At 46.3% G+C, this 27,326-nt stretch overlaps 1 protein-coding gene across 4 annotated transcripts in view; it reads right to left on the bottom strand.

Annotated features, from left to right (window-relative positions):
* The window catches only part of PRP4K (pre-mRNA processing factor kinase PRP4K), a 163,828-nt gene that overhangs the window by 92,815 nt on the left and 43,687 nt on the right, over window positions 1-27,326 (bottom strand). For all 4 annotated transcript variants that reach the window (XR_013216943.1, XR_013216944.1, XR_013216942.1 and 1 more), the window contains exons 2-5: window positions 14,109-15,275; window positions 12,863-13,036; window positions 11,705-11,863; window positions 8,180-8,261 (exon numbers count right to left, since the gene is read on the bottom strand). Coding sequence is in view for 1 of the 4 variants with exons in the window: in XM_077269807.1 (XP_077125922.1) it covers window positions 8,180-8,261; window positions 11,705-11,863; window positions 12,863-13,036; window positions 14,109-15,275 (1,582 nt within the window). In the remaining 3 variants the exon portion in view is untranslated. The remainder of the gene's footprint in view (window positions 1-8,179; window positions 8,262-11,704; window positions 11,864-12,862; window positions 13,037-14,108; window positions 15,276-27,326) is intronic.

The raw sequence follows: 27,326 nt of genomic DNA, 5'->3' as shown, positions 1-27,326 counted from the left end.
CCACTCTGGATAACGGGGGAGAGGTGGAAAAAAGTACAAAGGCTGGAACTGGGTCCAGTCCTGAACCAGAGCGTCTGCTCCGAGCGACCGCAGATCGTGTGTTCTGGCCATGAAGTTAGAGACCTTGGCATTGAAGTGGGATGCCATTAGGTCCACATCTGGGGTCCCCCAGCGATGGCCGATCTGACGAAAAATTTCGGGATGGAGACACCACTCTCTCGAATCTATTCCTTGTCGTCTGCTTCCCAGTTGTCCACACCCGGAATATGGACCGCTGAGAGAACCGAGCCTGTGTCCTCCACCCAGTGGAGGATGTGTGACACTTCTCGCATCGCCTGGTTACTGCGGGTCCCCCCTTGATGATTCACATATGCCACAGTGGTGGCATTGTCCGATTGTATTCTGATGTGAGAGGCTGCCAGTAAGTGATGGAAGGCCCTCAATGCCAGGAGGATGGCACAAATTTCCAGGATCCATGGTCGCTTCCACTGGGGACCACTTGCCCTGTGCCCTGTGGTGTAGGTGCACTGCACCCCAACCCGTCAGGATCGCATCGGTGGTCAGAACCTTCCACTGACCTGTGAGAAAGGATTTCCCCTTTCCTAGCGAGGTTGGCTTGAGCCACCAGTGCAGGGACCTCTTGGTTGACGACGTTAGCCGGAACTCCCTGTCGAGAGAGAAAGGGATTCCTGTCCCAGGACTTGAGAATGGCTAGTTGGGAGAGGCCTGAGGTGAAACTGGGCCAAACTGGGACCCCTTCTATTGCTGCCCCCATCCTGCCGAGGACTCATGGTAAACCGGAGAGATCGAGGGGGTTTGCGGAGGAGGATGCGAACTCCTAGGGGGAGAGCCAGTGCCTTGTCCTTGGGAAAGAGCACTAGACCCCTGGAGGTGTTGTATAGCATTCCCAGGAAGGTCAGAGACGGACTCAGGGTTGGTGATGACCTTTGTAGGTTGACTAACCAGCCCATGCGACTCAGTGTCGATTGTGATTGAGACGCTGAGCTCGCAGTCCTTGAAGGTAGGAGCCTTGATGAGTAGATCGTCCAGGTATGGAACGACTACTATGCCTCTGGAGTGCAGGACGTCCATGGTGGCTGCCATGACCTTGGTAAACACTCTGGGAGCCATGGCGAGTCCGAACGGAAGAGCCACAAACTGGTAGTGGTCCTGGTCGATTGCGAACCTGAGAAAACTCTGAGGAGCAGGTGCAATCGGTATATGCAGGTATGCGTCTTGTATTTCTATGAAGGCGAGATATTCTCCCTTCTCCATGGATGCAATGATGGACCGAAGGGGACTCCAGCGGAAGTGACGAACCCGTACATATTTGTTGAGTTGTTTTAGGTCCAGTATGGGCCGTACGCTGCCTCCTTTCTTGGGGACTACGAATAGATTGGAGTAGAACCCTCGGAAGCGCCCGGCCGTGGGAACCGGTACTATGACTCCTGCTTGAAGAAGCGAAGGAACCGCTTGGTGGAAGGCACGAGCCTTGGCTGGCGGTTTTGGGAGAACAGAGAGGAAGACTCGGTTCGGTGGGTTGGAGGTTGAACTCTATTTTGTATCCGGAAGACACCAGTTCCCTGACCCACCTGTCTTCTGTAGTAGGCATCCAGACTTGCTGGGAGAGCAAAGTCGGCCACCTACGGGTGGGATGTCTTCCGGGGTTCGTGAGTCATGAGGAGGAAAAAAATCTGAGGTTTACCTCCTTTGGGCTTTGACTGGCCTGCTTTTAACTGCCAGGTCTTGTCCGACCTTTGCGTCGACCATGAGTTGTCCCTGTGTGGGGAATGGTTACGATTTTGTGCTGGACGCGAGACGGACCAACCCGAGGAATTCCGAAAGGATCGGAATCGGTTTTGTTACACTTCTTGTAAGTGCGTATAGGTTTCAGTTGAGGGAGAGAGGTACTCTTCCCCCCTGGTGGCGTTGGATATCGTGTCCAACTTTTCACCGAAAAGTCACCCACTGAGATATGGGAGGTGCGTGAGGGACTTCTTTGAGGCTGCATCCGCTTTCCATTCTGCAGCCAGAGGATATGCCGAATCGTGATGGCGTTTGATGCTATTCCCGCTACGCCCCTTGCTGAATCCAGAGCTGCATGAAGCATGTAATCTGCTACAACTGCTATTTGAACCGCTTGGTCCGACAGCTCAGGAGCAGATGCTTGGAGGCCAGCTTGTAAATGTTTGGCCCAAGCCAGTATGGCCTTGGCAGCCCAAACTGAAGCGAACGCGGGAGCCAGGGAGGCCCCTGCCGCCTCGAAAATTGAACAAGGCATGCGTTCTAACTGCTGGTCTGCTGCGTACCTGAGGGTTGAGCTATCTGGCAGTGAAAGGAGAGTCTGTGCTGCTAGTCTAGAGACTGGGGGGTCCACTTCGGGTGGATCTGTCCATTCCTTGGTGTCCTTCTGTGGGAAAGGGTACCTTGCCTCCAGATATTTGTGATTAGCGAATTTTTTCTCAGGCTGTGAGAGCTGCTCTATAAGAATCGCTTTAAACTCTGGGTGGTTAGAAAAAACCTTAGGCGGCTTCAGAGGTCCTTCAAAGGAAATCCTCTGGTGGCAGATTAGAAATGTCCAGCACCCGATGGATGAAAGAGATTATGTCCTTGACTAGCGCTGTATTGCTAGGGGGGATTCAGATCAGGGACCCCTCCGTTTCCCTGTCTGAGTCGGAGTCGCAGATGCCTTCCGAATCCTGTGTATCACTGAGGCGTCCCCTGCTGGGTGATCTGGGGAGGAGGCCTTCTCTGGTCGGGGACTGCGGAGATCTGCATTGTCTGCCCCTGGAAGGGGACGGTCTAGATGACTTGGAACTACGGTGCCTCTCCCTAGAAGGGGATGACCGTGTGCTATGGGATGACGCAGATGGACTTGACCTACGGGTCCGCTTGCGTCCTGACCTAGACGTGGATGTGCCAGGTCGTTCTGTTCCTGAGTCAAGCTCTCCCTTTGCTGGGTAGCGGTCATAGCCGAGGCATGACTCTGCAGAGCCCGAAGCAATGTGGAGGTTTGGTTATCTATAGACTGTGTCATAGATTGCGACCTCTGAGTGACCCATCCCGGGGTGGCATTAGACACCGAGGCATTGGCAGGGGCTTCTTGGGGCTCTGAAGCAGTAGTCTGGATGCAGTCCTGGCAGCGCGTTACGTGCTGCCACTGGGGAGAGTGGTCCTGCAGGCTGTACAGAATGCATAATAGCAGTCCTGCCTGGTTCTCTTGGACCTTGAGGCCGGCATAGTGCACAGAGTGCAGAAGGGCTGGCTGCAGAGGACCTTACAGGGGTAGAGAAACCTATAGGGGAGCCTTATAGGTAATATGGATTCACAGCCTGAGTAAAACAACCCAGCTGTGATGTTACCCCACCAGTACGTCCCTAGGTCCAGCGCCGAAGATCCACAGTCTTGTGCCCCCCGGAGACTGGCTGGCCTGGTCCTGCTGACCGGGAGATGCAGGGTTAATCCTTGCTGCAGTAGAAATGGCCGCCGAGGAGAAGAGGCAGGGGGAGAAGGGGACGAAGAGCTGAGAAAAAGGCGGCAAAGCTGTGTAAAAACACACCCTTTCTGTCTCGATCCACCACCTTTATGACACTGTAGAGTGTCATATTTGTCATCCGGGGGGGCGGAGAGGAGGCGGCGGCTACAGCTAGGCCGAAGCCGGGGACTAAATTAGATGCCTGATGCCCAGAAAGGCTCCAGGCCGGCGCGGGGGGGGGGGGGGTCGGATCTGAACCGGACCCCCCCAGATTTAAAGGCAGGATAGCGGTGGGGCTGTAAGCGGAAGGGGGGTCCCCCTGAGGCAGGGAGCCCTGTGTCTGTATGTGCCATGCCTGTCTGCACTCCCCCCGGCCCCGACAGGAGCCCGCATCTGGGCTGGGGTCCCTGGATGCAGGCGCAGTGTGCTGGCCCATTGCTGGGAGCTGTAGAATGCTCCCTGTACAGGCCCTACCTGAGGTGTCTCAACCTAATGCCCCCAGAGGGGGATTAGGGAGGGTGCTGTTGTCACCTTCAGGGGGCTTTATCCTTGCCTCGACCTCAACCCAGAAACCAAAAGGAATTGGGGAAGGAGGGGGAGTCTCGACTTCGAACCAGCACCCGAGAGACTGGGGAAGGAGCGGCATGGGGAATAGCCATCTCTACTTCAACCGGGCACCCCGTAATAGGGGGCCGAGGAAGGAGCCATGCCGGGAGTCTCACAGGAGACCCACTTTTCTTCATCTGTAAACCGTCTGAAAAAAACGGAGTAAAATATCTTAGGTGTGCCTCCTATGCGACACTAAGCAAAAACTGGAGAAGGCTGACGCCGTCCAGGGGTGTATGCTGCAGAGGAGGAGCCACAGTTAATCTTTTTCAGATTATGCATAGTGTCGCCTCCTAGTGGACAGCAGCATAACACCCATGGTCCTGTGTCCCCCAATAAGGCGACAGAGTAAACGTATTTTTTTCCATTTTTACATTAGAGTTAGGGTACTGTCACACAGTGCTATTTTGATCGCTACGACGGTACGATTCGTGACGTTCTAGCGATATCGTTACGATATCGCAGTGTCTGACACGCAGCAGCGATCAGGGACCCTGCTGAGAATCGTACGTCGTAGCAGATCGTTTGGAACTTTCTTTCGTCGCTTGATCACCCGCTGACATCGCTGGATCGTTGTGTGTGACAGCGATCCAGCGATGTGTTCGCTTGTAACCAGGGTAAACATCGGGTAACTAAGCGCAGGGCCGCGCTTAGTAACCCGATGTTTACCCTGGTTACCAGCGTAAACGTAAAAAAAACAAACAGTACATACTCACATTCCGGTGTCTGTCCTCCGGCGTCTCAGCTTCTCTGCACTGTGAGCGCCGGCCAGCCAGAAAGCGAGCACAGCGGTGACGCTCTGCTTTCCGGCCGCTGTGCTTTCCGGCTATGGTGCTTACACAGTGCAGAGAAGCTGAGACGCCGGGGGACAGACACCGGAATGTGAGTATGTACTGTTTGTTTTTTTTACGTTTACGCTGGTAACCACGGTAAACATCGGGTTACCAAGCGCGGCCCTGCGCTTAGTTACCCGATGTTTACCCTGGTTACCCGGGGACTTCGGCATCGCTCCAGCGCCGTGATTGCAACGTGTGACCGCAGTCTACGACGCTGGAGCGATAATCATACGATCGCTGCGACGTCACGGATCGTGCCGTCGTAGCGATCAAAATTGCACTGTGTGACAGTACCCTTAGTGTTGGGGCTACGGTTGTGGTTTTGGGGCTATGGTTGCAGTGTGGTTAGGGTTGGGATTATGGTCAGGGGTAAGGCTGTGTTAGGGTTGGAGTTAGAATTGGGGGGTTTCCACTGATTAGGTACATCTGGGGTCTCCAAACGCGACATGGCGCCACCATTGATTCCAGCCAATTTTCTGTTCAAAAAGTCAAACGATGCTCCCTCCCTTCGGAGCCCTGCCATGTGTTCAAACAGTGGCTTTCCCCCACATACAGGTATCGGTGTACTCAGGAGAAACTGCACAACATAGTTTGTGGTCCACTTTCTCCTGATACCCTTGCAAAAATAAAAAAGTTTGGTTCCAAAGTAAATTTTTTTGTGAAAAAAGTAAAATGTTCATTTTTTCCTTTCACATTGCTTTAGTTCTAGTGAAGCGCCTGAAGGGTTAATAAACTTCTTGAATGTGGTTTTGAGCACCTTGAGGGGTGCAGTTTTTAGAATGGTGTCCATTTCGGGTATTTTCTGTCATATTGACCCCCCAAACGCACTTCAAATGTGAGGTGGTCCCTAAAAAAATGGTTTTGTAAATTTTGTTGTAAAAATGAGAAATCGCTGGTCAACTTTTAACCCTTATAAATTTCCTAACCAAAAAATTTAAAGTTTCCAAAAATGTGCTCATGTAAAAGGGCACAAAAATTAAAATTGAGAAAATTGCAAAATTTTTGCCAAGTTTCCGTGTTTTTTTTTTCATAAATAAACGCAAGTCATATCGAAGAAATTTTACCATTAACATGAAGTACAATATGTCACGAAAAAGCAATCTCAGAATCCGTGGGTTCCATTGAAGCGTTGCAGAGCTATAACTTCATAAAGTGACAGTGGTCAGAATTGAAAAAATTTGCTTGGTCATTAAGTACAAAATTGTCTGACACTAACGGCTAAATTGGCTAAACGACTAATTGGCTAAAAAAAAAAAAAAAAGGTTCAAAACTTCGTAGGAAAAAAAGGTGTGTGTCACCATTTTCCAAGACCTGTAACTTATTCTTCCATCCATTTAGCAGAAAACGACAAATCTTGCGTTTTCCTTTGTTTGACGTTTCCCATACACTCAATACTTTTTCACACACAATACCAAATAAGCGTATTTTTTTTTTTTAACATTAATTTTTTCGTTAAGTTTTACTTTATTTTAGTCCCCTTAGGCGACTTTAACCATCGATCAAGCTCGATTGCTTATACTATATACTGCTGCTGTTATAAATGACATTTAAATGACATCATGGCCGTGTGTGAGCACACACGCTCCAATCGGTCAACTGTGATGCGATTGCAGATGGGTTACCACGGCAGTCTGGGGCCTGAAAAGGTCCATTGTGGCATTCCGCAGCCCCCTGCATATCGCGCAATTGCTGTTTTCCTATGAAGCTCAGCCTCTGAGCATTGGCAATAGCATCACAGAAGGTCAATGAAAGCAGACTTGCTTGCAATCTCGCTATTTAACCCCTTAGCCCCAAAGCTTTTTTCAGCTTTGCTTTTTCATTTTTCGCTCCCCTACCTCCCAGAGCCATAACTTTTATACTTTTCTGTCAATATGGCCATCTGAGGGCTTATTTTTTGCGGGACGAGTTGTACTTTTGAACGGCACCATTGTTTTTACCATGTCGTGTACTAGAGAACGGGAAAAAAATTCCAAGTGCGGTGAAATTGCAAAAAAAGCGCAATCCCAAACTTTTGTTTGACTTTTTTGCTTGGTTCACTAAGTGCTAAGAAAACTGACCTGCCATTATGATTCTCCAGGTTATTACGAGTTCATAGACAACAAACATGTCTAGGTTCTTTTTTATCTAACTGGTGAAAAAAAAAACCCAAATTTTGCTTTAAAAAAAAATAATAAATTGTGCAGTTTTCCGATACCCGTAGCGTGATCTGGGGTCAGGTGAGGGCTTATTTTTTGTGTGCCGAGCTGGCGTTTTTAATTATACCATATTGGTGCAGATACGATACGATCAGGTTAATCCTTTTTTTATTGATCGGCCGATTCTGAACTCAGCGATAACAAATATGTGTAGGTTTAATTATTTTATTTATTGTTTTATTTTGAATGGTGCGAAAGGGGGGCGATTTGAACTTTATTTTTATTTCTTTCATATTTTTAAAAACATTTTTTTTTTGCTTTTGCCATGCTTCAATAGCCTCCATGGATGGCTAGAAGCTGGCACAACTCGATTGGCTCTGCTACATAGAGCCCCTATGTAGCAGAATTACTTGGTTGCTATGAGCGCCGAACACAGGGTGGCACTCACAGCAATCCGGCATCAACCACCACAGAGGTCAGCAGGAGACCTCTGGTTGTCATGCTGATGACCCCCAATCACATGACGGGGGTCACCGATGAGCGCATTTCCGGCCAGATGGCCGGAAGCGCTTGTTAAAGAGTTTGACAGCGGCATTTAACTAGATTAATAGGCGCGGACGGATCGCGATTCCACCTGCGGCTATTGCGGGCACATGTCAGCTGTTCAAAACAGCTTTCCTTTTCTTTATTCACATATTTTGGAAGTGTACCTGAAAACTCTTTGTGGTCTTTGTTTTTTTTTTTTTTTATGTACTGTAGTAGCATAATATTATAGTATATTGTGAAAATCAGTCTCCCATTAACATCAGCAACAGGATGATCTTCACAGCAGTACAGTCATGGCAGGCACAATAGTGTTTAAGGCGATGGGTGCGTGGAATGGCGCATTCCAGGGTCTGTGTGGATTACATGCTGCTGTCAGATTGACAGCGGCATTTAGGAAGTTCATTTAAGCTTCGCTCCACCCGCTGTTAAGAGCCAGTGTCTGCTGGGCATGACGCGAGCTCAGCTCCTGAGCTTGCATCAAGAAAGGGATTCAACATATGATGTAACAGTATGCAATATGCCAGGATGGGGTTAAGGAAAGCTAAATAATGTGTGACATTTGTATTCACACTCACACTTACTTCTACAATAGCTAGTCTCTGCTGTCGTCTTTGCTCAATAAGAGCCTCTTCATCTTCTTCTTCAACATCAAAATCTTCAAGGCTACAAAGAAAGTACAACCCTAATTTAATAGTAAACTTACAGTTGAATTAAAAGGGTTGTGCCAAAAACATATAATTATGAAAAAAATTCTGTCACAGTAAATCCGATTCCTCCATCCGGGTTGCATACACTATCTGGTTTTTTACTAATCTAGTAGAAAGCTGGACAGGAAAAAGGATTATACTTTTACTGCTGAGCATAGCAGAAGGATAAAAAGATATACTGCACATGCTCCGCCACCAAAAAACAGTTATATTACTAATTCTATAGAGCTTCATCCTTATAATAAAACTTAATCCATTTTTTCCTCCCTTTATTCCAAGAGCCATAACTTTTTTTAACTTTTCCATCAATATATCAACTTCCTATTTGTGGCACATTAGTACATGGGAGGGGGAAAACTTTTCAAGATGGGTGGTGACCATGGCGGTCATTTTGAAGTCGGCCATTTTGGATCCAACTTTATTTTTTTCCAATGGGCAGAGGGTCATGTGACACATCAAACTAATTGAGAATTTCAAAAGAAAAACAATGGTGTGCTTGGTTTTAATGTATCTTTAATCTTTCATGAGTTATTTACAAGTTTATGACCACTTATAAAATGTGCTCAAAGTGCTGCCCATTGTGTTGGATTGTCAATGCAACCCTCTTCTCCCACTCTCGACACAATGATAGCAACACCGCAGAAGAAATGCTAGCACAGGCTTCCAGTATCGGTTGTTTCAGATGCTGCACATCTCGTATCTTCACAGCATAGACAATTGCCTTCAGGTGACCCCAAAGATAAAAGTCTAAAGGGGTCAGATCGGGAGACCTTGGTGGCCATTCAACTAGCCCAAGACGACCAATCCACTTTCCAGGAAACTGTTCATGTAGGAATGCTCGGACCTGACACTTAAGATGGTACACCACCACATTATGGGTACCATGTGACCGCTGAACTCAGGAACAGCTGCAGGCGCCAGAGACCATCTGAGAAGCAGAGACCGCGCCAGGATGGGGCGAGTCTGAAGGGGGAGGGTGACCCATGTGATATTCACCTGTCTCCGTTCCACCGCTGCACTCCGCTCCGTCTTCCGCGTCCTCAGACTGTGACGTTCAGGTCAGAGGGCGCGATGACGTGTTTAGTGCGCCCTCTGCCTGAACAGTCACTGCAAAGACCCAGAAGACAGCGGTGCGCGGCGGTGGAACGGGGACAGGTAAATATCGCAAGTGTCGGGGGCCTGAGATAGAGGCGACTCCGGCACCTGGTCCCCATAGCGCACCGGTGTCCCCGCCTGCTCAGGACACCGGCACCTCTCCCCCAGCAACAAGAGGTGAGAATGTCTTTTTTTTTTTTATCGCAGCAGCAGCATGTGGGGCATATTATTCTATGGAGCATCTTATGGGGCCATCAACCTATATGGGGCATATTTTTCTATGGCGCATCTTATGGGGCCATCATTATCCTTTTATGCAGCATTAAATGGGGCATATTTTAATATGGAGCATCTTATGGGGCCATCATTAACCTTTGTGCAGCATTATATGGGGCATATTTTTTGTATGGAGCATCTTATGGGGCCCATCAAGAACTTTATGGAGCATTATATGGCGCATATTTTGTATGGAGCATTATATGGGGCGTATTTTGTATGTAGCATCTATCAAGCACATTCGGATCCTTCAGACGGAACCTGAAAACCCACCTCTTCAGGAAAGCCTACCACCTGGACTGACCCCGCTGCCTCCTCACCACTACCTACTATCTCCTTCCCCACCATCCTGTAGAATGTAAGCCCACAAGGGCAGGGTCCTCGTCCCTCTGTATCAGTCTGTAATTGTTGGTTTGCTAACTGTAAGCGATATCTGTAATTTGTATGTAACCCCTTCTCATGTACAGCACTATGAAATCAATGGTGCTATATAAATAAATACCGTATATACTCGAGTATAAGCCGAGATTTTCAGCCCAAATTTTTGGGCTGAAAGTGCCCCCTCGGCTTATACTCGAGTCACGGTCGGCGGTGGGGTCGGCGGGTGAGGGGGAGAGGGCGCTGATGCATACTCACCTAGTCCCGGCGCTCCTGTCGCTCCCCCTGCCCGTCCCACGGTCTCCGGGTGCAGCAGCCTCTTCCCCTGAGCGGTCACGTGGGACCGCTCATTAGAGAAATGAATAGGCTGCTCCACCTCCCATAGGGGCGGAGCCGCCTATTCATTTCTCTAATGAAGCGGTGCCGGTGACCGCTGATAGAGGAAGAGGCTGCGGCACCGAAGACCAGCTGTCCGGGGGAAGGAGCGGCACGCCGGGAGCAGGTAAGTATCGCATATTCACCTGTCCGCGTTCCACACGCCGGGCGCTGTCTCCATCTTCCCGGCGTCTCTCTCTCTCCTCACTGACTGTGCAGGTCAGAGGGCGCGATGACGCATATAGTGTGCGCGCCGCCCTCTGCCTGATCAGTCAGTGCAGGGAGACGCCGGGAAGATGGCGCCGAGGAGCTGCAAGAGAGGTGAGTATGTGTTTTATTATTTTTATTGCAGCAGCAGCACAGCTATGGGGCAGAGCACTATATGGCACAGCTATGGGGCAATAATGGTGCAGAGCACTGTATGGCACAGCTATGGGGCAATAATGGTGCAGAGCACTGTATGGCACAGCTATGGGGCAATAATGGTGCAGAGCACTGTATGGCACAGCTATGGGGCAATAATGGACGGTGCAGAGCACTATATGGCACAGCTATGGGGCAATAATGGTGCAGAGCACTGTATGGCACAGCTATGGGGCAATAATGGACGGTGCGGAGCACTATATGGCACAGCTATGGGGCCATAATGAACAGTATGGAGCATCTATTTTTATTTTTGAAATTCACCGGTAGCTGCTGCATTTTCCACCCTAGGTTTTTTGTGGCAAAATTAGGGGGGTCGGCTTATACTCGGGTCGGCTTATACTCGAGTATATACGGTAATAAAAATGGGGCCCATCATGAACTGTATCTGCATTATATGGGGCTCCTGATTCAATATGGGTATTCAAAAACATTTAACCTACTAATGTCTCAATTAATTTTACTTTTATTGGTATCTATTTTTATTTTTGAAATTTATCAGTAGCTGCTGCATTTCCCACCCTATGCTTATATTCGAGTCAATAAGTTTTACCAGTTTTATGTGGCAAAATTAGGGGGGGGTCGGCTTATACTCGAGTATATACAGTACTTTAACTTGCACTCTTAAAAGTAATTAACTGGCATGTATCATGGGCTTGTGAACACAGCAACACGCGGCTTAGTTACTGAAAGTCAATTGGACTTACAGAGTTAACCGACTACAGTTTCAACTAATACCACAAAGTTTCAATCTTGGAACATCCCCTGCAATTGAATATCAATGGTTAATACTAACAGACCGAAGAATTATTGAGATCATTAATGAAATAGTTCAGAAATGTCATGTCATACTTTTCATCTGAAGATTCCTGTTCCACCTTCATTCCTTCAGAAAGGCTTCCTTTGAATTTATCTTCTTTATCTTTGCTTCTGCTTCTCCTTCGGCGGCTTCGTCCTCCTCGGGAATGTGATCTCCTCCTAATACGTGATCTACTTCTTCGGTTTCTATCTCTGTGCACAGAAAAACAATAGGTGATATGCATTATACTCACAAACATTTTTTGGTTAGAATCAGAAAAGGTGGCATTCCCGTTTATGTGAGATTTAATGGAATCAGAATGGAAATGTATTGGCACACAGGTGCCTTTATATAACTAACATTTGATGGAACATTTCACACTGTCTCACCTAACCAAATGCCCAAAATTGGAGTAAGACTCGTCACATTTATTTCATTTGCTCCTAGACTCTAGGTTGTACGTAATTGCAGGGTTATATGATGTATATTTTTATTACAACATACATGTTTATAAATGATATTGAAATAAATTATTAATAGTAGTCTAAAAAACACATTCAAGTAGCGATATAGCAAAACGTGATCATATAAAACTTAGCTTTTAATGATACAAATAAAACCAAAGTGCAACACTGCAAAGCAAAACCTAATCATAAATAAATAACAAGATAAAGAATGTCACTATCATATATGACCAACATATATGACTGTGGATCCTGGCAGTATGAAACGAGCGACAAAATGTAAAAATATGATCATAATAGACCTTGAAGGAAATGTCAGATAGTCATGTATCATATGCTTGTTGCTGGTAATAAAAAGTAACCACAGATATTGACATATACACTGACCTAAAGGTCATAAATATCCCCATTCACTTTGTGAGACTGAACATCACATGGACAAAAAGGAACACTCTCTTGGTTAGATGTACCGGACTGCCACGGCTAACCCATCAAGTGAGGACTGGTGATGCAAGAGATCAAAGTGTGCGCTGCTCCGGATGCGTTTCCTTTATAAAATTCTTCAGGGGACTTTTAATCCACAAAGGTGGGGGCAAATCCCACCACAATGGAGACCGCTACGACCACTGAGTGGTGCAGTGCAGCATCACGCTGTGACCGCATTTTGCTATATCACTAATTACCCTTAGTGGTTTACAATCCCTTACCCATTGCTATTTACTTTAAAACACATTCAAGCTCTTATACCTTCTGTGAAGAGATCGACTTCTTCTTCTGGGCGATCTACTTCTTCTGAGGGGTGAACGTGAACGTCTTCGTCCAGGAGACCTACTTGAACGTCTTCTAGAAGGGGACCATCGTGAGGGGCTAGATTCTTTTGCTCTATCATGTCTTGTGAGACCTTCTTCTCTTCCTCTTGCTCTGAACAATTTAAAGACGGATACAATCCAGAATGTAAAACAGCCACATAGTACAAATCTGAAGTTAGTGATTATCCAATTGGCTGTTTTGCTTTAAATTGGAGTTGGATCTGAACCAGTAAGATCCTTTGTTGTATTGAATCCATCTGCAAAACATGCATGCTCAGTATGCCTTAAAGGGAACGTGTCATGTTCCCAAATGCCATTACCCTGTAGTATGGGGTTAATATGCAGATTAATAGCATTCTAAAGCTGCCCCAGCTATCGCTTTGAATGCATGCCTACGGGGAGGAAATTAACTATTGCTCCCAGCAGCTTTCAGTCACAGAGGCTTGCTGACGCAACTTCAGTCACCGCTCTGTACATAGGGTGTGCTTACAGCCACAGCACACTTATACACTGAACGACAGCCGCCTCTCCAGTCATGTGCTACAAAAACGGCTGCGAGTCAATATGTCTGGGGATTCTTACTGCTGCCACGCACGGTTTATTGAGTAGTAGCTGAAGGATGTGCCTCTATAACGGAAAGCCGAAGGCTTTAAGTTTTTTCCAGTAGCTGTATTGCTGCGGACAGTCAGTTGTAGAACTCTATTAACATGCAGATCAACCACATCTTTTGACTAGCACTTGCTGATTACTGTGATTTTTTTTTTTTTTTACAACAGAGTATTTTTGACCTCACTGTGCTCTTTTGTGTCTTCAAGTATTCTGGTGGTGTGAACAGGTTCCTACAGACTTGTTCAATGTGCAAGTGGCCCATGTGTTTCTGATATCTGCAGGTTAATAGCATTTGGGGACATAATAGGCTGCCTTTAATTGTGGTTGCCACAAACATTTTTCAATTATCCATAGGATTGGTGATGAATGCATGATGATTAGGGGTCCAACTATTGCGATCATGAGAATGGGTGTACCAAAGCTGTCCATGTGAAATGAGGGATAGTGTACATATGTGATCACAATATTTTTGGATTTTGTGCCGTACATCAGTGTGAATTTTTTAGGAACACTAGAAATTGATTCTACAGCATACACAGATACAAACTTGGGAAAACACAGTGTTGGTTTGTTACCTAGGAGAAGATGGTCGCCTCCTTTCTGGTTCCCGTCGTTTCCTTTCGATAGATTTACTTTTTGCTCTTCTCACTGGGGACTGTGTTCGAGGAGGGGATTGTTTAATCTTTTTATCATGTGTAAATGGAGATCTGCTGTACCTTGATGCCCTGTCACGCTGTTTTGGCGTAAGGCTTCTGGCTTTGGGGCTACGTGCTTGTCTGCGGCCTGGTGAACGGTTTTCTTTTCCTGAAGAGGCATCTTTCGAAGGAGACTTTGCAGGTTTTTTGTCCCTCTCTGTATCCGATCGCCTTGGTTTACGCTCCTTTGACTTTGACCTCCTTTCCTTTGATTTGCTTCTTCTAGGTATAGGGGACTTGGACTTCCTACTGCGATCTTTCGTTCTGCTCTCACTCGCTATCGGAGATTTCTTTTGGTCTCTTGACCTTACTCTATCATCTGAGGGAGATGTAGATTTCCTGTTTTTCTCTGGTGATTGTCTGCGCAAGAGTGGAGATTTTTTCACTTGATCTTGGGATCTATTTCTTTTAGTAGGACTTTTAGATTTCCTTTTCTCCTTAGACTTACTCCCTGGTATCTTTTCTTTTGGGGTTTCAGAGTTGACTTTCATTTTTTTCTTTTCCGACTTATGTTTTGTCTTTTCCTTGGACTTACTGCGACTCCTTCTCTTTGAAACAGATTTTGAGTCAATATCCTGCTTTCCCTTCAAATTTGATTTCATTGATGCCCTTTTCCCATTTCGAATCTTGTCATTAATCTCTCCCTCCTCTTCAGAACCAGAATTGTAACCCTGCAGTATTAAACCCATGCCAGATTGCACTCTACCTTCCATTAATTCATTGTCAAGCTCTGCTTTAATCATAGCTCTTTGCTTCTCCAAGTCTTCCAATAAAGCAAAGTCATCCAGTTTTGCCCTCTTTGATGGGGAATTATCATCTTTGTCAGGATCTAAAATCTCTTTCCGCTTGTGCTTCTTGTGCTTATGTTTATGCTTGTGTTTTTTGTCCTTGTCTTCTTCAGAAGAATGCTTGTGCTTTTTGTGCTTGCTCCGATGCTTGTGTTTCTTTTTCTTATGTTTACTGTGCTTGCTCTGAGGCTGCTCCTCTTCTGAGACCTCACCATTTTCTTCAATGCCACTTCTATCAGGTGTGTCGGCATCAACAATCCTGCCAACAAAACAAACATTTTCTACAACTGAAAAAGGACTTCTACGACAGGTTATTTAACTGGGTTTTACTGGTTCCATGTAAATAAAGCTCAAATTGGTTTTCCATTTTTAAGCATTTATGACATCCCACAGGATACATGTCTAATAGAAGCAACTCTAAGGCTATGTTTCCACGTGGCGTATTTCCTCAGTATTCGCTGCAGATTGGACACTGCGTACAGCCGCAGCGTCCAATCCGCAAAGTCCAGATGTTAAAGCACACTGTAGGGGATTTTGTAGAGTCCCGTCTACACTATGCGTAGACGCAGGCAGCAGACCTGCGTAAACGCACATGTGGCGTGTCTTTTTAGACCACAGCATGTCTATTTATCGTGCAGAGACGCTCAGTCTCCACAAGATAAATTACACAGTCCAATGTATAGGATGCGGTGATTCCGCATGGTTCAATGAACACATGCGGAATCACCGCGCGTACAAAAGCCGGCAACGCTTTGGACGGGGCGGGGTATCCGCTGAGTCCAAAGCGCTGGTATTACGCCCCGTGGAAACATACCCTTAGGGCTTCTGTCCCCATTTTCCATTTCTCAAATACAAAATGCTCTTAGGTTCAAAAACTCAGCTTCAGTCCTTCTGTGCTACCCTTTGAGATCTAAAGAGAAAAAGGAAAGCTACTATCGAGCATAATATATCTATGCATATGCTATAAATTATAAGTATTCTTTGCTTGTAAAATAACCCCCCCCCCATCACAAGGGACATTGAGACAAATAGCCTAGATTTGTGTTAGGCTATCAACACCAGAAAGGTAGGAGTCCAATTCCCAGCACCTCCACAAATTAGCAGATTAAAGAGTGGCACTTTGCCACATTTAACAAATAAATTTTTGTATTGGTTTCGCCTGGATTGATAAAGACTGAGCAACAACCTGGCATGCCTAGTTCAAAATATTCAGAGCCAGCGAAGCCTGGTAACCAATAAAATAATGCACGACAGTGTTGGGATAGGATTCCACCCAACTTGATAATGATGGCCAAATATCCAGAAAACTCCCTTTAGCAATGATGGCCTAACATTAATAAAGGTCATCAATGGTTTGTTGCTGGGGCACTGATTGTCACCTCAACTTCATGGTTTACTCAGCTCAGTCCTATTAACTTGAATGGAAAAAAGCAGCTATGAAATGGCACAAGATATTAGCATCTTTAAAATGTAAGGAACTTAATCACTGGAAAACTGCAGTAATTTACATACAGAATACCCCCTGTGTATGTCCATGTACTCTGGAAAATGTCCAAGATCACATGCTTCACCAATGAGATAGATACACACATGAGACTATGATGTATCTGAAGGACTACTATCCCCATTAAAGTTTATTCTATTAGGCATGTCCAAACTAACAGTGAAGAATCTTTTCTATGCACAATGGAGACATTATTGGTACAACACAAAAAACAGTACAAGCCTGAGGGCCTTCCACTGGTCACATGTAAAGTCCCTCATGGTACAATATTAAAGATGACATGTCCACAGTTTTGTCTTATTTTTCTCACTGCTCCCGAATAACCTGCTTTTTGTGTTACAGTTGCAGAGATATGGGGTTTTTGTTTATTGCTGATCTTTATACTCTTTGCATAGATGCTTCAGTAAATCCTGTGAGGAACACTCTAAGGCTCCATTGCATCATACTCTAAGCAACGCTCCTGGCTTAAAAAGAATCTGTCACCACCAGGACGTATATACTCTATTAATATGGGCATACAGGTAATAGAAATGTTACACTAGTCCTACCTGTATAACTCATATTAATGGTCTTGTCGGAAAATGTTATATTCTGTCTTTAGGCTAATGATTTTTTCCTTGCCTCCCCTGTCCTCATTGTAATCCTTACCTCCTCCCAGTAGCATCAGTTACGGCCCCGGTATCCCGCGCCTGCACTCTGCACCCTCTCAGAAATACTAATCTCATTCAGATGGGCAATGTAGTCAGGGATCTTCTGCGCAGGCGACTTCTACTCCAGTGACCTCAGCTGCGCACGCCGATAAGGTGTTCTCCCCACTTCCTCCCTGCATAGTTATAGCCATGCACACGTGGTTCCTAAATAGGACTATGCAGGGAGGAAAAGGGGAGAGCATCTTATCGTGGCGCACACCGGAAGTCACAATGACTCTCCAGTGCCTGCGCAGAAGATCCCAGAAAGTGTAACATTTCTATGACCGACCTATAAGGCCATATTAATAGGTCAAATTGCAGATGACACTAAACTCTGCAGGGTAATCAATACAGAGGAGGACAATTTTATATTACAGGATGATTTATGTAAACTAGAAGCTTGGGCTGAAAATTGCAAATGAGCTTTAATGGGGATAAATGTAAAGTTATGCACTTGGGTAGAAGTACCGTATATACTCGAGTATAAGCCGACCCGAGTATAAGCCGACCCCCCTAATTTTGCCACAAAAAACTGGGAAAACTTATTGACTCGAGTATAAGCCTAGGGTGGAAAATGCAGCAGGTAACCGTGAATTTCAAAATTAAAAATAGATACTCCATACCATTCATTATGGCCCCATAGATGCTCCACATAAAGCTGTGCCACATATAATGCTCCATACTGTTCATTATGGCCCCATAGATGCTCCACATAAAGCTGTGCCACATATAATGCTCTGCACCGTTCATTATGGCCCCATAGATGCTCCACATAAAGCTGTGCCATATATACAATGCTCTGCACCATTGCCCCATAGATACTACACATAAAGCTGTGCCATATATATATAGTGCTCTGCACCGTTGCCCCATAGCTGTGCCATATAGTGCTCTGCACCGTTGCCCCATAGCTGTGCCATATAGTGCTCTGCACCGTTGCCCCATAGCTGTGCCATATAGTGCTCTGCACCGTTGCCCCATAGCTGTGCCATATAGTGCTCTGCACCGTTGCCCCATAGCTGTGCCATATAGTGCTCTGCACCGTTGCCCCATAGCTGTGCCATATAGTGCTCTGCACCGTTGCCCCATAGCTGTGCCATATAGTGCTCTGCACCGTTGCCCCATAGCTGTGCCATATAGTGCTCTGCACCGTTGCCCCATAGCTGTGCCATATAGTGCTCTGCACCGTTGCCCCATAGCTGTGCCATATAGTGCTCTGCACCGTTGCCCCATAGCTGTGCCATATAGTGCTCTGCACCGTTGCCCCATAGCTGTGCCATATAGTGCTCTGCACCGTTGCCCCATAGCTGTGCCATATAGTGCTCTGCACCATTGCCCCATAGATACTACACATAAAGCTGTGCCATATATACAATGCTCTGCACCGTTGCCCCATAGCTGTGCCATATATATATAGTGCTCTGCACCGTTGCCCCATAGCTGTGCCATATAGTGCTCTGCACCGTTGCCCCATAGCTATGCCATATAGTGCTCTGCACCGTTGCCCCATAGCTGTGCCATATAGTGCTCTGCACCGTTGCCCCATAGCTGTGCCATATAGTGCTCTGCACCATTGCCCCATATCTGTGCCATATAGTGCTCTGCACCGTTGCCCCATAGCTGTGCCATATAGTGCTCTGCACCGTTGCCCCATAGCTGTGCCATATAGTGCTCTGCACCGTTGCCCCATAGCTGTGCCATATAGTGCTCTGCACCATTGTCCCATAGCTGTGCCATATAGTGCTCTGCACCGTTGCCCCATAGCTGTGCCATATAGTGCTCTGCACCGTCCATTATTGCCCCATAGCTGTGCCATATAGTGCTCTGCACCGTTGCCCCATAGCTGTGCCATATAGTGCTCTGCACCATTATTGCCCCATAGCTGTGCCATATAGTGCTCTGCACCATTATTGCCCCATAGCTGTGCCATATAGTGCTCTGCACCGTCCATTATTGCCCCATAGCTGCTGCTGCTGCAATAAAAAAAAAAAAAATAAAACATACTCACCTGTCTTGCTTGCAGCTCCTCGGCGCCATCTTCCCGTCGTCTCTCCGCACTGACTGATCAGGCAGAGGGCGCCGCGCACACTATATGCGTCATCGCGCCCTCTTCCTGAACAGTCAGAGCGGAGAGACGCCGGGAAGATGGCGCGACGCCCGGCGTGTGGAACGAGGACAGGTGACTATGTAATACTTACCTGCTCCCGGCGTCCCGCTCCTTCCCCCGGACAGCTGGTCTTCGGTGCCGCAGCCTCTTCCTCTGTCAGCGGTCACCGGCACCGCTGATTAGAGAAATGAATTATGCGGCTCCGCCCCTATGGGAGGTGGAGCAGCCTATTCATTTCTCTAATGAGCGGTCCCACGTGACCGCTCAGGGGAAGAGGCTGCGGCACCGAAGACAGTGTGACAGGCAGGGGGAGCGCCAGGATCGCCGGGACTAGGTAAGTATATGACAGTGCTCACCCGCCGACCCCACCACCGATCATGACTCGAGTATAAGCCGAGAGGGGCACGTTCAGCCCAAAAATTTGGGTTGAAAATCTCGGCTTATACTCGAGTATATACGGTAATAAGATGTATAACTAAGGGCTTAATTCTAAAACTCTGGGCAAAACGGTCAATGAAAAAGACCTGGGTGTATGGGTGGATGACAAACTCATATTCAGTGGCCAGTGTCAGGCAGCTGCTACAAAGGCAAATAAAATAATGGGATGTATTAAAAGAGGCATAGATGCTCATGAGGAGAACATAATTTTACCTCTATACAAGTCACTAGTTCGACCAGACTTAGAATACTGTGCACAGTTCTGGTCTCCGGTGTATAAGAAAGACATAGCTGAACTAGAGCGGGTGCAGAGAAGAGCGACCAAGGTTAGGCTGGTTTCAAACTTGCGTTTTGATCTGCAGTGTTTTTACCGAAAAAAACGCATGCGTTTTTTTTCCCTATGTTTAACATTAAAAACGCATTCTTTTTTTTGGGACGCGATTTGCCGCGTTTAACGACGCATGCGTTTTTTTGCTGCATGTGTTCTTTTGCAGAAATGCAACATGTAGTAATTTTCAGAGGCGTTTTTTTGCCGCAAAAAAACGCATGCGTTCATTTGCGTTTGATTTGCGGCAAAAAATACATTGATGTCTATGGAAACGCATGCGTTTTGCGTACATGCGTTTGCTTGCGTTTTAAACGCATGCGTTTTTATAGAAAAAAACAAGAATACACCCTGATAAGCCACCCCCCACCATCAGGGTGATAAAGGGACCCTAACCCTAGGGATCCAAACCCTAACCCTAACAATATGACAGTGAATACTCTCCGAGTTTATATTTTTAGTACTCTATAGCAATACCGTATATCTTGGGGTGTCCACATTGAACAAAGCTTTTTATTAGAAGAATGTCCTGGTCTCCAGGTCAACATAATAGCCAATCCCTATGGATCCCTAGTGTTAGGGTTTGGATCCCTAGGGTTAGGGTTTGGATCCCTAGGGTTAGGGTTAGGGTTTGGATCCCTAGGGTTAGGGTTAGGGTTTGGATCCCTAGGGTTAGGGTTAGGGTTTGGATCCCTTTATCACCTTGATGGTGGGGGGTGGCTTATCAGTGACCTGGTGACCAGGACATTCTTCTAATAAAAAGCTACCCCTAACCCTAGGGATCCAAACCCTAACCCTACCCCTAACACTAAACCTAACCCTACCCCTAAACCTTACCCTAGGGATCCTAACCCTAACCCTAGCTAATTCTATTAATAGTGGGTTTTCTAGTTGATTTTGATGATTGGCAGCTGTCACACACTTCTCAGCATGCTTTTCAAAAACGCAAACGCAGGAAAAACGCATGTAAACGCGTCAAAACGCCGCTTTTTTTTTTCTGCATGCAAAAACGCATGCATCTAAAAAACGCAGCATTTGCACGCGTTTACATGCATTTTTTCACCACATGCGTTTTTTTTTACAAACGCTGCAGATCAAAACGCAAGTGTGAAACCAGCCTTATTAGAGGACTGGGGGGTCTGCAATACCAAGATAGGTTATTACACTTGGGGCTATTTAGTTTGGAAAAACGAAGGCTAAGGGGTGATCTTATTTTAATGTATAAATATATGAGGGGACAGTACAAAGCCCTTTCTGATGATCTTTTTAATCATAGACCTGAGACAGGAACAAGGGGGCATCCTCTACGTCTGGAGGAAAGAAGGTTTAAGCTTTAAACAGATGCAGATTCTTTACTGTAAGAGCAGTGAGACTATGCAACTCTCTGCCGTATGATGTTGTAATGAGTGATTCATTACTTATATTTAAGGCTTCTTTCACACTAGCGCCGGGACGCTAGCGTTGTCTCCGCCGCACAACGGGTGCAGCGGATGCATTTTTCCAGCGCATCCGCTGCCCCATTGTGAGGTGCGGGGAAGTGCGGGGAGGTGGGGGCGGAGTTCCGGCCGCGCATGCGCGGTCGGAAAAAGCGGACCGTTGGGAGCAAAAAACGTTACATGTAACGTTTTTTGGTCCCGACGGTCCGCCACAGCACGGCGCAACCGTCGCACGACGGTAGCGACGTGTGGCAATGCGTCGCAAATGCGTCGCTAATGTTAGTCAATGCTGAAAAAACGCATCCTGCAAGCACTTTTGCAGGATGCGTTTTTTTCGGCAAAACGACGCATTTGCGACGTATTGCAGTTAACGCTAGTGTGAAAGTAGCCTAAGAGGGGACTGGATGCCTTTCTGGAAAAGTATAATGTTACAGGTTATATATACTAGATTCCTTGATAGGGCGTTGATCCAGGGAACTAGTCTGACTGCCGTATGTGGAGTCGGGAAGGAATTTTTTTCCCCAATCTGGAGCTTACTCTTTGCCACATTTTTTTTTTGCCTTCCTCTGGATCAACATGTTAGGGCATGTTAGGTTAGGCTATGCATTGAACTAGATGGACTTAAAGTCTTCCTTCAACCTTAATAACTATGTAACTATGTAATAAGTCCCAGGAGTGACAGATTCCCTTTAAGACCATTAAAACTAGCACTGTTGAGGAGAGCCATAAGATCAAATACTTAATTAACCTCAACACATAAGGTAATTGAGGGAAGCAACCCATAACATGTATTGTTTAACCTTACATAAGTTTTCCTCAGACAAAGTAAGACACTTAAGATGGCTGCCATCTCCTCTACCAGAGCCGTGTGCTCTGGTATCCAAGATGAACAATGAAGACACTGAAGATGGCCGCCATTTCCTGTATCTGCATGCCGTGTGGTCTGGTATCCAAGATGACGCCCACCCTGATGACCTCATGGATCCACCCACAGTGACGCCCACCCTGATGACCTCACGGACCAACCCACCCTGATGACCTCATGGATCCGCCCATGGACTTGCTCATGCCCAACCCACTAACCAATGGAATACATCCGATCACTCCCATCTTAGAGCTAACCGAGCCCCCTTACAGGATATATATAACATTGTGTTTGACTAATAAACTTCCCTTCTTGGAGCTGAGCCACACATGATCAATATCCATTAGGCCAGGAGTAGGCAACTAGAGAATTGAACATTTTATTAATTGTTCAACCCTAATATTTGGCCGCCCAACCTGGGGCCAGCAGAGGAGAGCCCTGAACCCTGAAAACCGGCGAGTGGAACGGCTGGATGCACTGAGTACCCCGAACCTGGAGACTGATCAACTCCTTAACAGAACACGGTAAGTCTGCTGATTTTTATAATCTGTAGTCTTTACCTGTGTCCTTCGGGGTATCCTGTGCAGATTGCCTGACCGTGTCCGGTTTCCTTGGTATCTGTAAGACGGCAGAAGGGTCTCTCCGCTGCTGGTCATTTAATTGCAAGAACCGTCACATGTTTTAGTTGCCTACTGCCTGTTACATGTTGTGAAGAGGGGAGATGACTAGTAGGTTAAAAGATGCAAGTTTTTTTCTCTACAGAGGGCTAGAGGCAAGTGATAAAACAGGAAAAACAGGTTTTTACAGAGGGAGATGACTGGTAGTTAGGAGAAGCATTGTGTAAGGACAGTCAAAGCAGGTTTCTAGGAAAGAAAAAGAAGCAAGTGTTTACAGAAGGAGAAGCATTGTGTTTGGAACAGGATGAGCAAGTTAAGCAATGTGTGTTAAAACAGGAAAAGCAGGTTTTTTTAGAGAAGGATAAGCAAGCAAGTGTAGAAAAAAATAAAATAATTTTTGTCTGTAGTATACGGTTGTCGCCTGTGATAAGATTTTCAGTTCTGTACAAGAGAGACTAGGACCTGGAGTAATTGACTCGGCCTAGGGGGGGCCCGGTAAATCTTGGAGCAATTGGCTCAGTTCGGGCATAATAAATTGTGTAGCGGCTCATTGAAACTTGGAGCAAATTGGCTCAGTTTGAGCCAATTAAATTTATAGTTTTTCTTTTTTTGCCCCGTGACATCGAGTAATTGACTCTGCACGGGGACCGGTAAGTTAGGGAGCAATTTGACAAAGTAGGGAATAATTGGTTTGTAAAGTACGGAGCACGGAAGTCAGACAGGGACCACGTGACAAGAAGCAATAGGAACTGAGTACTGCAGACTCAGTTCCCTTTAGAATCTCAGGTTTGAGTCATCTCCCCCGTCTTATTGTTTGTTTGGTGTTTGTTATCTTGATAGATAGATATATATACTGTGTATCTATAGAAAGATGGAGAAATTAATGCAGTTCTGCCGTATGGGCACTAAGCCAAATTCAGATGGCAAGTTAGACTCATGCACATTAGTGGAAATTGTGTGGAATGCCAGAAGGGGGGATGGTTACAGCCCCTGGAGTGGAAGCTTGTCTTGAAAGAAAGAAAAGGTATCCTAGAAGATAATGGATTGTTGTCTACTGCTAGGGCAGGAGAAAGAGTCTCTGAAAGTCTGTATAGAGAAAAAAAAATAAAAAAATAAAAAAATAAAAATTGGAAATTGGGTAGAAGAGAAAAGGAATAGAAAGAATAGAGTTTTGAGTTGTGTATTACAAAAATATATCTTGTGAGCGGCCACCACCGTATAATGGTGGCCCAGAGCCATGTGGTAAATGTAATAGCGGCCATTTTGTTAATGGCAAATGTGTTAAATGTAATAGCAGCCAAAATGGTGGCCCAGAGCCATGTGCTAAATATAATTCTGACGGCGGCCATTTTGTTGGTGGTAAATATAATTCTGACGGCGGCCATTTTGTTGGTGGTAAAAATAATTCTGACGGCGGCCATTTTGTTGGTGGTAAAAATAATTCTGACGGCGGCCATTTTGTTGGTGGTAAAAATAATTCTGACGGCGGCCATTTTATTGGTGGTAAATATAATTCTGACGGCGGCCATTTTGTTGGTGGTAAATATAATTCTGACGGCGGCCATTTTGTTGGTGGTAAATATAATTCTGACGGCGGCCATTTTGTTGGTGGTAAATATAATTCTGACGGCGGCCATTTTGTTGGTGGTAAATATAATTCTGACGGCGGCCATTTTGTTGGTGGTAAATATAATTCTGACGGCGGCCATTTTGTTGGTGGTAAATATAATTCTGACAGCGTCCATTTTGTTGGTGGTAAATATAATTGACGGCAGCCATTTTGTTGGTGGTAAATATAATTCTGACGGCGGCCATTTTGTTGGTGGTAAATATAATTCTGACGGCGGCCATTTTGTTGGTGGTAAATATAATTCTGACGGCGGCCATTTTGTTGGTGGTAAATATGTAATTCTGACGGCAGCCATGTTGTGGATGGCGAATGTGCTGCTCCTGGTGGTGAACATCTCAGATTAAGGCTACACACCACATCACCAAATCCTTGTTACCCAGTAATGACCACTAACGGCCAATACTATATTCCTACGGGAAGTGAACAGGCTTTACCCATGTTTCCTATCTCAGTTGTTTCCAATGGGGCACCAACCCTTTCCCCTATCACTCCTGTTGTGAATCCAGCAGTCCTCCCACCTGGATCGTCCCCAGCACCTACCCTTTCTACTGTCACTTCCACTGCCAATTTAGCCACACACCCACATGAGATGCTCCAAGCAGCGGCCTCTCCTCCCAATGCTTCCACAACAGCACTCTCACGCAGCCTACATAACCCTATACCTGGTACCTCACAGGCTGTCTCGCAGCCAAGCGCACACCTGTATGGGACGGTGGCGACTGTATCAAGGGGGGCTCAATGTGGGAGGGGGATACCAATAGCACAGGAAGCACAAAGGGGAGGGAATGTTGGCAACCTATTTTTGAAAAAGAACTTCCTGAGGGACCCTTGTTAGTGGTGGGAAAGGGTGACATAACAACAATGGAGACAGACGCTATTGTTAATGCTGCCAATTCTCGGTCAGAGCACAATGGAGGTGTAGCTAGAGCTATAGTGGAAGCGGGAGGGGCGACTATTCAAGCTGACAGTCAAATCATTGTTGAGTCACGTGGTCAGATAGCTGTTGGGGACTTAGCGGTGACTAAAGCTGGCAATCTCCTGTGTAGAATGATCATACACACTGTGACCCCTACTTATGACCCTATTCATCCAGACGTCAGTGCTCAACAACTTCGTGCAGCAATAACTCGCATTAATGAGGACAGGACTGTTAAAGCTTTTAAGACTGCCTGCGTCACCTGGAGCCCACACCATGATACTGGAGCTGCCCAAATAGAGCCCCTCATTCCAGGACTGTTACCTCCTCCGGCTCCTCATACACAAGGGACTACATCTGCACTCCCGGTGCCATCTCTACTCCCGCCTCAGGTGCCACCGCCAACAGTGCCAATGCTCATGTCTGAGGAGCCCACCATTTGTCAAGTTTACACCCCAGCAAGCTGCTACTCTGTTGAACCAAGTTCTAGATCCAGAAAAACAGCCGATGCCTTTCTACAGGAGCATGACGAGACATGGGACTCTGGTGTTGAGTTCTGCCAAGAACCTAAGACAAGGGCCTCAGATGAGTTGGCTGACCTATCAATTATTATTGTTGCCAAAGGTTTCCAGATGCCTCAAAGCTGATGCAGCCATTGTACGATGACCTCAAGACGTCAGCGTTTCCACTATGTACTAAATCTGTTGAAGCCTTCTATGCTCTTAAACAGGCCATACAGTCTGCCCCAGCTCTTGGAATCCCAAATTATCAACTACCTTTTTACTTGTTTGTCAGTGAAGTAGCAGGACATGCTTCCGGAGTCCTAGCACAAAAACATGGGGGAAGAACAAGACCAATCGGCTACTACTCTGCCCGCCTGGACACTCTGTCTCAAGCTTCCCCGACTTGCCTCAGAGCTGTTCATGCTGCACATATGCTTCTGGACAAAACTTCTGATATCATCTTAGGACATCCGGTTCTCTTAATGGCTCCACACGACATGAAAGCTATTCCAGGCCAGACTCAACCTAAACATCTGTTGGTACAGCATCATATGAGACTCCAACGTTGGCTCTTGGTTCCGGATAATGTCACTCTTGTCCGCTGCACCATCCTCAACACGTCCACGCTGCTTCCTCTTTCCAGGGGGGATGTGGATGATGATACTAATGCTCCCGGAGAAGATGCCTCTACACACTCAGAGGATCATGACTGTCTCGAAAAAAATGCAGGAAGAAGCAGCCTCCAAGAAAAATGTGTCTGAAGACCCACTCCCACATGCTGACCTGACGTTCTTCACTGATGGTTCCAGATTTGCAGATGAAACAGGAAGATTCCATACGGGGTATGCCGTGGTTACACATGACCAGGTCATCTCAGCTGGATCGCTACCACCGCACATGTCTGCACAAGAAGCGGAACTTAAAGCTTTGACGTTGGCTTGTCAGGAAGCGACGGAGAAGGTGGTCAACATCTATACGGATTCAAGATACGCTTTTGGAGTGGCTCATGACTTCGGCAGTATCTGGGCAGCCAGAGGATACCTAACGTCCAGTGGAACTCCTGTAAAACATGCTGCTATCATACAAGAACTTGTGGCCGCTCTAGATCTACCTTTGGAGGTTGCAGTAATCAAGATCAAAGCTCACGGGAGATTGGATTCTCCAGAAGCAAGAGGGAATTTCTTTGCTGACAAAACAGCAAAAACTTATGCTGCGCATCCATTTGGGAAAGAAAAAGCAGCGGTGTACGTGTCACAAGACACTGAAGAAGGGACTAAAGG

This window comes from Ranitomeya variabilis, chromosome 6 (assembly GCF_051348905.1).
Source record: "Ranitomeya variabilis isolate aRanVar5 chromosome 6, aRanVar5.hap1, whole genome shotgun sequence".
NCBI lineage: Eukaryota > Metazoa > Chordata > Amphibia > Anura > Dendrobatidae > Ranitomeya > Ranitomeya variabilis.
Note: the sequence above shows the minus strand (reverse complement) of the source record. Positions and strands in the feature narration are given on the sequence as shown.